This window comes from Cyprinus carpio, chromosome A5 (genome assembly GCF_018340385.1).
Source record: "Cyprinus carpio isolate SPL01 chromosome A5, ASM1834038v1, whole genome shotgun sequence".
Classification (NCBI taxonomy): Eukaryota; Metazoa; Chordata; class Actinopteri; order Cypriniformes; family Cyprinidae; genus Cyprinus; species Cyprinus carpio.
This window is the reverse complement of record NC_056576.1, coordinates 682,239-693,769: the sequence shown is the minus strand read 5'-3', so window position 1 is coordinate 693,769 and position 11,531 is coordinate 682,239. Positions and strand designations below refer to the sequence as shown.

The window sequence follows — 11,531 nt, the reverse complement described above, 5'->3', positions numbered from 1 at the left end:
TTTAATCTGTTTGTGTGTGCGTGGTTGTAAGTTTCTGAAAATATATAATGGAAATGTAATGCTATCATACAGTTCATGAAATTAAAATTAAAATGATTTCAATATACTTATACAAACACGCTACAACAAATACTGAGAAGAATAGGGTCTTTGCCAGATTTCACCGGCTACGGTACATTGCTAAGCTTTTTAGCGTCTACATGCAAAATGTTGGGAACAGCACCCTCTGGTGTTTTCCTGAAGGAGCAGCTTAAGAGACTGTAACGCGCTTATAATTTTTTATAATAACATTATAAAGATAATATGTCGTTTTATAAGTTAAATAATTATTAAATACTATTACCAAAATAAATACTTTGCATTTTGTAAGTTACAATGTATATTTTTCTTTTCTTCCCGATTCTTTGAATTCAGTTCAGATTTGTATTGTTTCAAAGTAGTGTTAAATGTATTTTTTAAACATCTTTAATAAATATATTAAGTTAACACTTTAAATTAGATAACCTCAAAATACATTATGTAATATATTTCTCTTTTATAAAATATAAATAAAATACTTTTATTTATTTGTGACTTATTTGTTATGTACATGTATTCAAATCTGGATTTTAAGAACACCTACAATGGCTTAATATTCATTTACATATTGGGAAAAAGTATTGTTATACTAGAAAAAAATATTATTAAGGGCTTTTTGTGTGCAGCCAAAAGGAAAGGACACAACAAAACAACTTACAAGGTCATGATTTTAATGAGATTTTAAAAGAGACCACACATAATCATGATCAATGTGAGACACTTTAAGATAATAAATTACAGTGGAAAAGCAAATCAGCACCAGAAGGCATTAATCACATGGTCATCTTGATGTACTGCTTCAGTTTTAGAAATAGATAGAAATAGAAATTTTACTATTTACTGAATATGTTTCGCAACTCAATAGAGTGTCTTCATTGTCACTTATAAAGAAGTTGTTTCTTTATATTTTGTCACATTCAAGAATATTTTTATCATAAAATAGAATCCAAAGTAAAAACAAACAGCAGTAAAGTCAATGTCAGATATTTGGTTAGAGAGCCTGCAGACTTTTGTTTTTGGTGTAATTTATATAAGTAAAATCAAATTTGCAGTATATTGTTAAAGGAACACATACATAATCATTATATACACATACTTAAAGTGCACATGTATTAAGAATCAAACAGAAATTATTAGTGGTTAAAGTTATAAAACACTCACAAACTGTGTTTTTTAAGAATACTACTCTTCTAAAGAAAAGCCAAGGCATTCGAACCGTCAACATAAACAGAACAAACAATAACAGACATCCTCCCTTCCGAAACCATCATCAGAGACTTCAGCAGCTTGGACCATAATTGTCCCCCTAGAGAAAACACAACAGTATACTGCTGGAGATGCAGGATCCAGTAGGACAGAAGAACAGTCCAGTGAGGAGACTAAGGAGGCGTCTAATGGGAGGTGACAGTGATCCAGCGGGAGGGCAGAAGATGAGGTCTGAAGTTTGCTTGTTTTGTGAATGTGAGATCACACAGTGTAGTCCAGCTCTGCATTCATTTTGGTGTACATTTCATAGATGGCGTCAATAGTAGCTGTAAAGTTTACTAGGAACTGCCGCACTTTGTCTAAGCATTCTTCCTCCTTGACCTCTCGCCCTCTAGAAAGAGCTTTGAGAAAATCTGATCTGTATGGTGCGGCATATAGTGCTGCCTAAAAAAGACAGGGCAACCTCAGTAGGTTTTTCAAAGCATTTACAGTCATCACAACAAGAAATGTCTACATTTCACTCATTTCACTTTTAGATGATGAAAAACTATTTCTAACTTGGATAAAAACAACTGTTGAATACATACATACATCATTTTAAGAAACTTACTTGAAAGAGCTTCTGGACAAACCAGCCATGATACCTCTTCAATGCCATCTCATAAGCTTTGGTGATGTTGACTCTGATGAGGTTAGGGTTGTTTTCATCTTTATCCCCATCCACTAGACTCTGGAGAAGAACCTGGATAAAGCGTAGCCCCCTAACAGAAAAAACACAAGGTTTTGTTTAAAGGCTTAGTTAACCTAAAAAGAAAAATTTGCATTCACATTCAAGTAGTAGTTCAAGAATGTTCTGTGTGCTTGTTTTCACAGAATGAAACTGAATGGGGACAGACGTTGTCCAGCTCCAAAAATGTCATAAATCATCAACGCAGTTTGTAATGACTAAGGGGCTAGTAAATGATGACTGAATTTACAATTTCTTTAAAGGAATAGTTCACCAAAAATGAAAATTTGCTGAAAATGTATTCACCCTCAGGCGATCCAAGATGTAGATAAGTTTTTCGTCATTGGAACAGATTTGAAGAAATTGAGCACAACATGACTTGTTCACCAATGGATCCTCTGCAGTAAATGGGTGCCGTCAGAATGAGAGTCCAAAAAACTGATAAAAACATCACATTAATCCACAAATAATCCAAACGACTCTAGTCGCTTATTGGAGTCCATAATCCATAATAACACTTCCTCCAGTGAAAAAGTCCATCCCCTTTTGTCTTCCCACATGAAAATCCACCAACATATCTGTTTCGGACTGCTTTGATGACTTTTAAAGTTGACGGTTTGAAGTTAAAGTCTGGATGGATTTGTTTATTAGTAACACGCACCTTTTCACTTCACAAGATGTTAATTGATGGGCTGGAGTCTTGTGGATTATTTGTAGATTACTGTGATGTTTTTATCAGCTGTTTGGACTCTCATTCTGGCGGCACCCATTCACTGCAGAGGATCCTTTGGTGAGCAAGTGATGTAATGCTACATTTCTCCAAATCTGTTGCGATAAAGAAACAAACTCATCTACATCTTGGGTGGCTTGAGGGTGAGTACATTTTTTATCAAATGAAAATTTTTACTTGAACTATTTCTTTAATAAAGACAGAAACAGGAAGTCTCAAAGTCCATGTTTTTTGTTATGCAATTTTTTTTTTTATTTAAAATCAACTGTTTTTCACTTTCACTTCTACAAAATCAAAAAAATTAATGAATTGGTTTGGTTTTGGTGAATTTTAGATTATTTTGTGTATTTGATGTAATGCAATGTGTTTATGCGGTTTAAGGTAAAAAAAAACAAAACAAAAAAAACATTATTTTCCACCTGCTCTACATTATTGTTGCTACTTTATGCCCCGCCTTTCTGAAACGTGTTGATTTTTACAAAGCTTATCGTTCTAAAAAGTGAGGTGTTGTGATTGGCCAAATACCTCAAGCATGTGACGGAAATGTTACACCCCTTAAAATACTGTGATGCCGTGTCCCAGCACGATGAGACAAAACCAGTAAAACCCATTACAAACGAAGTATTTGTTGCATCCAGTGGGGACATAATTACGGATTATAATGACTTATGCTGTCTTTTTATACGTTGCGTTGCGTATCGTGCTGCGTAAACATAAAACCATGTCTGCATTTGTGATCAGAGAAACAACAAACAATGAGTGCTATGCTACACTGCTCAAAACTTGTGTTTGAATCATCAGTGGCAAATTCTTTAAATATGAAAACGTACTTACAGGCTGTGAGTCAGAAGCACCAGACTGTCCTTGCAAAGTTGGAATTGCCCCACTTTATAGAAACAACTCTCTCAGGTTCAGGAAACAGTCCTCCGTAAAATGCGCTGCAAACATCTGAATATTTGGGTTGAACTATTCTGGAACATTGCTATAAATACAACTTAACTGCTGATTTCTAGTTGTGTCCTCTTTTGGAAGGCCAAACAAAGTATTTTCGCTTTCACAACAAAACACACAGCATCTCCACGACATGGCGGTGGCAGCAACAATACTACAGTGAGAATAAAAGTTATGCATTCTTTCTTTGCGTGAACTTTTGGTTGTTTTTTTGAAATTTTTCCAAAAAGTTGAGTTGGAGTGGGGTCTTGTTTAAACGAGGTGTTTTAGGAGAGCGTGGACGAGTCTTAACTTTTATAAAGAATATCTCTTTGGGTTTGAGACTTTAGTCTTTGCAACTTTAGAGATCTTATCTATGCACGGACAGCTTTTAACACTCCAAAGATAAAGGAAAACTTTAAATTGCATCATACGACCCCTTTAAACAACAAACTTTTCAGGCCAGCCTTGCCTTTTCAGCCACATGAGGGCAAGTGTTGCTCCTACTTTTGGCCACTCAGTTCCATGCATCTCCTTCTCTGCTTCCAAAATGTGCTGCAAGGTTTTAAACCTGGTAGGGTTGCTGTCATACACAGCCTTGATTTTCTGTGAGAAAAAGCAGAGATGGGTGGAGTTATGATTGTAAAAGTTATATTGTTCAATGCTTATCAACCGTGTATATCACGTGGTGAACTTACAGTGATGTTACCCACAATATCAGCTTTGATGGGAGAAAAAACAGCAGAGCCAAGGCAATCTAAGAGGTGAAAAAGAGAACAGATGAGTAATATTTAAGTACATGCAAATATTTTAATAACACTTCGACAATTTGCATGTATCTGAAATGTTGCCTGGCAACCTACTTAACACATGAAAAGTAGATTGTTATGCACATGTGAGAATGCAACATTCTTTCACAGAGCTGTGAGGTAATACTTTTACATGCTAGGATATTTACAGGAATATAGCAGATACACAGAAAAAGAGTGAACTCTGACATTACCACCTTAAAAAAGAGGTCTGTACAATTAACTTTGCTTGGAGAGCATGACAGATTTCTGAAAGCACCCATGCGGTTCATTAAAGTTTCAGCACCACCCATTATCACGCTAAGACCAAATGTATTGCGAGTGTGATAATGAAACAAACACCTGTGGAAATGGAAACACACTAAATCACTTCTGTTTCCATTCCTGCTACCAATAAATACTGTATATGCTTTTTCAATTTTTGTTTTAGACTTCTTCATTAAAAAAAGTGATTTGATTATGATTTACTATGGGCTGTTTGTATTCCTAACTCTGTAAATTAGATAATTATAAATAATTATAAAATATTGTTTAATATCTGTATATCAAAATATTCATCGATATTAATAAATTAAGGGTGTGTTTACACTTGTAGTTTGCTTCTCTTGGTTTTATTGGTCCGGATCAAAAAAGTAAATAATACCTTTATTTCTGGTTCGCTTTCTGTTCACACTGTAATTTTTTATATTAAAAAACATAACATTATAAAACAAAAAAAGATGAAGTCACAAGTACACTTTAAGTACTTTTTCATATACCACAGATAAAACTATAGCCTAAGAAAGTTCAAACATGATTAAAGGCAGGTGAACAGTAAGAAAAAAAAAGAAAAAGAAGAAAAAAAGAACAAATGCACAAATTACAAGCATAGATAAAATAAACTGTAGTAATCAGGTACAGAAATTTAATAATTAAGTGTAAAGTAGAGTTGTGACGTTCGCGAACGAACCGATTCTTTTGAACGGCTCATAAGCATATGAACGATGGGAGCCGAGTCGCGGCTGGAGGGGAGCCGTTCTTTTCTGTCGTCTTTTTTTCCTATGCGTGTTTCACACAGATAACGCTGTTCGCTGTTTTGCACAGACAGTATCATTGCAGCCCACTTTGTTATTGTTCATTGACTTGAAGGGGGCTGATGTCCTATTTGCAAAGTTTACAGTAGTATAGTATGTAGTATGTAGACATTTCCATTTTTATTTATTCTAATTTTATCTACTTTATTTTTTGTTTTCTATCAAAATGTTCTTGTGTTGATAACAATGTTCTTGTGTGGAAGTGTTTGTAGTAAAAAGCTGTTTTGCACAGAAATTCATTGCAGCCGGCTTTGTTTTTGATGTTTATTTGTGAGTAGGTATTGTATGAATAACATAAGTCAACGTAGCTTACACACACACACACACACCACACACAACACACACACACACACACACACACACTTTGTACTAAAGGTAAATCCAAAATAGTGATGTCCTGTCCTAAGCAGAGGGATTTGTGCAACCCTATGGAATATAGTCCACACTGGGACAAATGAGATAAGAATCAATGTTTCAGAATAATTCAAACTCGATATTGGTGTGTGATATCTGAGTTTTAAATTATTTGACTACAATCGCACCTCATCATTCCTCCCAGTGATTATTTCCAGGATAAACTGAGATGCCCCCAAGCTGGCTTCTTAAAACCGACTAAAATATTTAAAAAGATCAAAAAGAGCCGTTCTTTTGAACGGCTCTTTGAAAGGAACGGATCGCGAAGATCCGGATCCCCTCAAAGAGCCATAAATCCCATCACTAGTGTAAAGTAACACATGTATAGTGTTCACTGTATGAATTAAATTTAGATTATTCTTTGTTAAAGGCTGTGTTTTGTGTTTTTGATTAACATTAATGACATATTCAGCAGCAGGTATTAACAGACTGCTGTCCCTTTAAGACCGACTGCAAGGATCCAGAATAATGAAACATGTCCAGATTTCTTTCTCAGTCTGTCAGCTGTTCACATTAAATTTAAAACATAACTGCCTGCGTTTACGAGAGTGATAGTCGAGATGGGTATTTTGACATAAATCTGTGTGTATGTCTGTTCAAACATAAGGAGATGCGAAAGACGATGCAATTAAACAGCTTGAAAGATCAAGGCAGTTTTTTATATAACTCTGACTGGATTTCGTTCTAAAAGAAGAAAGTCATGCCTTGAGGTGTGAGTAATTTATGGCTAATAATTTTTGGGTGATTACTAACCCTGTACCCTCGTACCTTTACATCTCCATTATACCATGCACAACCGGCCGATTATGCAACGATTGGGCACTCGTCAAAGTTCCCCTCTTTCTGTGCTATTATATAGTTTGTTATATTGTATAATCCATAGAGAAATGCATGTCTCATGGATTGTTGCAGATGTGATAGCCTATATTTAACTCACAGCACTAATGTATACATTTATTAGTGTTTTTAATAAAATATGTGTGCTATCAGGAACCCATTTGTATGTATTTATTTATTTTCTGTTTTGTTATGTCATTAAAAAAATAACCCACATCTTATACTGTATGATTTGAGTAGAAGGCAGTGGGGGTGCACATCAATATTTTTTCAGGAAGCCCAGAATTCCCTAGCTATGCCTTGACTGTAATGGGCAATATGACGGATTCATATTGCTAGTTGTGGCTTATGTGACGGTCCGTGTTGTGTTCACATATTAGTCGAACCGTGCCAGAGAATCTGAAAGCGCGGTGAAAAGTGTGGCTCTTGGTCCATTTATTTGGTTATTCGGATGAACCATACTAACAGAGCAAGTGCAGCAGATTCTTTTGCTTTAATTCCCCAATCAAACCCTGTCAAGAAAACCGGCACCAAGAAAACCAGGACTGCCCACTAGTGGCCCCTCACAAAAAATAGATGCATGACATCCCATACACAACATGTTTATTGCATGCCGAGGATCTAAGCACATACAATCAAAATGCCTGAAAGAAAAAATTTTTGATACTTAGAAAGTGATATACAGTATGTGTTCCTCAAGTGAGAGTAGCGCCACCCGAAGTAGAAGCTTTCCAAACATAGATCGATGATATGTTCAACAGTGTAGGGTTCAAACCCAGGCATAGCCCATAGGAAAGATCTGGGTCGTCAGCATTTTGTACTGTTAGCAAAAGGAGCATCTCCGGTTACAGAGGACTCCAAACAATCTCAAAGTCTGAATGAATGCCTAACAATTACAGAAAACACACGCACACACACACAGATTCACTCACATCATGTCTACCAAGGCCAGCCCTCAGGGCTTTTTGTGATAAAGTGCGAAAACTATTGTCTTTCTGTGGAAAAAAATTGTCTTTCTGTGGGATTTAGTGACATCCACAACAACCAGTGTCCCCAATCACCTTAATGAAATCACAGGATATAAATATTACGTCCCAAATCACAGCCTGCCATAAAAAGTTTGTCTATCGAGGTTAAGTTCCAGTATCATTCATATCATCAGATCTTAATCTGTAGACTCAGTTGGAGTTTCTTGAAGAACAAACAGTGGGGTCCCAAAGTCTAGATCAATAGTGAAAATGCTTTCTTAGCATAATATATATTATATATAAGATTTATATATATATATATATATATATATATATATATATATATATATATATATGCGGTGTGTGTGTATATATATTATATATATATTATATATTATATATAGATATATATATATATATATCTTATATATACTTATAGCGGATATATCCTATATAATAGCGTGTGTGTGATGTATATATTATAATTATCTATATATCAATATAAATAATTATATATATCTATATATATCTATAAATAGATATATAGTATATATATATACACATTGTTTTTTTCTTTTCCTTGTTACTTTACTTTTTTTATTCAAATGATTTATTTTTTTCTAATGAAAATGTTTATTAAATTAGAAAATACTAAGGATTTTACTTAAACACCAATTTAATGTCAATACAAAATTGATGCACCAATTTCCATTAACAAATAATAACATGCAGCAAAATCATCTGAGTCAAAAAAAAAATTTAAATGTTAAAGAGTAAAAGAAGGCAAAAAAGCAATTTTTTTTATAATATATCAAGTTTGTGCAGCAACAAATTCTTTTAGATTCAACATGGCCCAACCTTCTCAAATACTAGTGACAAACCTAAAAACAATAGTCTGCACAGAACATACAATTATTTCATACTAATAACCCTACAGCCACGCAACAAATTAAGCTTAATTAGTGACACAGGGTAAAGAGTAGCTAATGGAGCGAATGTTAACACGGAATTCAGGCTTGGCGTTTCAAAGAGTGGCAAAAAAGTCATTGCCAATGCTTTTTATACCCAATGACGCTTTGTAACAAAAGAGATGTTACTGACATGATTTTCCGTTACCACCAATGAATATACACGCAGGGCAAAAACTCAACACCCAATGCTAATTCAATTTTCTCACTTCCAAAATTCGAGGGCGCAGATTAAATTATCGCATGCAACTGAGGTTTGTGGGCCTTCTTTGGGACAAGTAATTTTGAGCCCAAAAAAAAGATTAGGCTCGCAACAGCAAAACAATGTCTTTTCTGCTTGACAGCTAGGACGTTGTCAAGACAGTAAATTACTACCAACTTCTGCAGAGCACTGAAGATCTTGATCAGGAGTGGAAAATCTCACCCCTGATCAAGGAGCTGGAATATCTCAGATAATGTGTATAATTATGTAATTGAATCAGTTTAAAACTCTTAATTATCCCTATAAACGTGGCACGCGTGTTCCGCTGATTACTGTTGTTTCTATTATGTGTGAACGATATAATTTTTGAAAAGATAGTTATTTGAGAAGGAATCTACGAGGGGTGGGTATGGTTAAACAAACATTGTAGCCGAGTAAATATATGAATTGCAAGCATCGTTGAAAAAATATAATAACTGTTTGACGACTTAAGTTACACTGAAACGCCTTAAAACAGTCAAACTATTTGCCCTACAGATCATTTGAAAGCCCAACCCCATCCGGCTGTTTCATGACAGACACAGAGTTTACGATCAATCTGAGTTTTAAACTAGTGAGAAGATGACGGGAAGACCCTATAACCGGGGGGGGGGGAGGGGGAGAAAAGGAGGAAGGTGAGACACCGCCTCGAGAAAAAGCCCGGGTTTCCACTTGTTTGTCGGAACAGGACGTTGCCGGAACTGTGTGCTAGCCATTAGAAGAGCCATGATTTGTCTACAAGTGGGCGAATAGTAAACTTTTGCCTACAAACATAAGACGAGGACAAACACAGCAGAAAATTAAGACAGAAACCCGGAACTACCGCCCGGACAGACGGCACAGTGTTTACTTTTCCACTTTTACTCGCGCTGCTCCGCACAGCTGGACAACCCCTACCACCGACCCCTCTGTGCAAATATAATGCAGCGCATAGCGGAAACGTTTGGTAGGAGGAGCCATCACATCACATGGGGGTGGCCGTCGAAGCTTATAATATAATTGATGTTCGTACCCACACTTTACAATGTCCGTCTGAAAAGGTTACTGCACAGAAAATAGCCACTGAATATTTTGTGCTACAGAACCGTTATATACCTATATAACCTTAAAGTCTGCTTATTTTCTTTAACTGATATTATGCTGAAAGGTTTTTTTTGTTTTGTTTTTTACCTCCCACCCTTAAACAGATTTTATCAGATAAAATATGTTTAAAAAATATTAAGGGAAACTAAAACTAGTTTGTCCAATACACCAGTCATTTAAGGAGGTTATAGGCCTCTGCTCTGATTTTCCCAGACTTGTGGACCCTTTTCACACTTCCGGGTTTCTTCAGAAGCAGAAGTCGTCATAGTTGGGTAATCTTCTATAGTGGTGAATGGGAGACTACATCACATATATTTTTTTGCATTCCCATTTGCTTAAACAGCAAAAGAAAAACAATTTTTTTAAAAAGAGGAAAAAATAGTGAGAGATTGATAATGGCAGTCAGAAGAGAGAACGAGGTCAAATTTACCGTCACTCGCACAGCTGCTGTACTCTCACAGCAGCATTAACTATTTTTTGATTAGTAAGGGTTTTTTTATTATATTTATGTTTTTGTTGATGTATAATTAAAAAAAAAAAAAAAACCTTTTTATAGGATTTATGTGTTGCGATGTCCGGTCCATTTATGATTATGGTCTGTGCAAAATGCTGATAAATAGTGAAGTAAAATATTGAAAAACCAGTTCTCTGTAATGTTACTTCGCTATTGTGTTTGCTGTAGGCGTATTAAAAGATTTCCGCTGTTGGCTGACCATTTAAATACAAGACTGGTAATGCCATCGTGAATCTCTAAAGGTGTTTTTTTCCTTTTCGTTTCTTTTTTTCTAAAAGTGTTTTTTCTCTTTTTTCATCACAACTGGCTTCTTTGTGGATGTATAAATTAATTTTATAAATTATCAACGCAGCTCCCTTTTTGAATCTTTGCTGAAAGTTTAAGGGGCACATTTTGTTAATAATTAAAATGATCCTTACCCTCTTACGGGACTTAGAGGTGAAGCGGAGAGTCCTTTCTGCATGACGATTATGCACGATTAATCTGGCACCATTAATCATTCACATAGCACTGTTTAATGCACCACCCCAGTTTAACCCACAATGACCCAGAAGTCTTGTCTCCTCTCTTTATTTGCTGCCATCATTTTAATTAATTTTAATCCTTCTAAAAAGCAAAGGAGGTGTTATGGGTCCACCTTCACTGCAGATCTTGATCATTTTTAGGAATAAGCCTAACCCCTGAAAACCTCCTCTTAATATTACGTGGAAGGGCCACGCATGTCTGAAAATTATAAAGTATTTTAACAAGGCTTTGTGGGATGCTTTTGAAAACATACTTGTCCCAACGGTGTTTATAAATGGGGGGGGGACATGGGACCCACAAATCATGTTAGTATCATTCAAATTACGCTATTTTAGATTAAATCAGTTAGGCATAGTGCAACATTGTTTATAAGGACTTGTAAGTGCATTTTGACCATTTTTGAACAACTGGCCAATGGCTGGGAATTT

The 11,531-nt window shown here is 35.5% G+C and overlaps 1 protein-coding gene across 1 annotated transcript; it reads right to left on the bottom strand.

Moving 5' to 3' along the window:
- Positions 1–732: 732 nt before the first annotated feature.
- Positions 733–9,709, bottom strand: LOC109090356 (glycolipid transfer protein-like). The gene is made up of 5 exons (XM_042751015.1): positions 9,609–9,709; positions 4,370–4,436; positions 4,144–4,277; positions 1,895–2,045; positions 733–1,728 (listed from the first exon to the last, which is right to left on the bottom strand). Exons 1-5 carry the CDS (start codon positions 9,707–9,709, stop codon positions 1,546–1,548), a joined length of 636 nt encoding a protein of 211 aa, XP_042606949.1. The 3' UTR covers positions 733–1,545.
- Between the last annotated feature and the right edge of the window lie 1,822 nt (positions 9,710–11,531).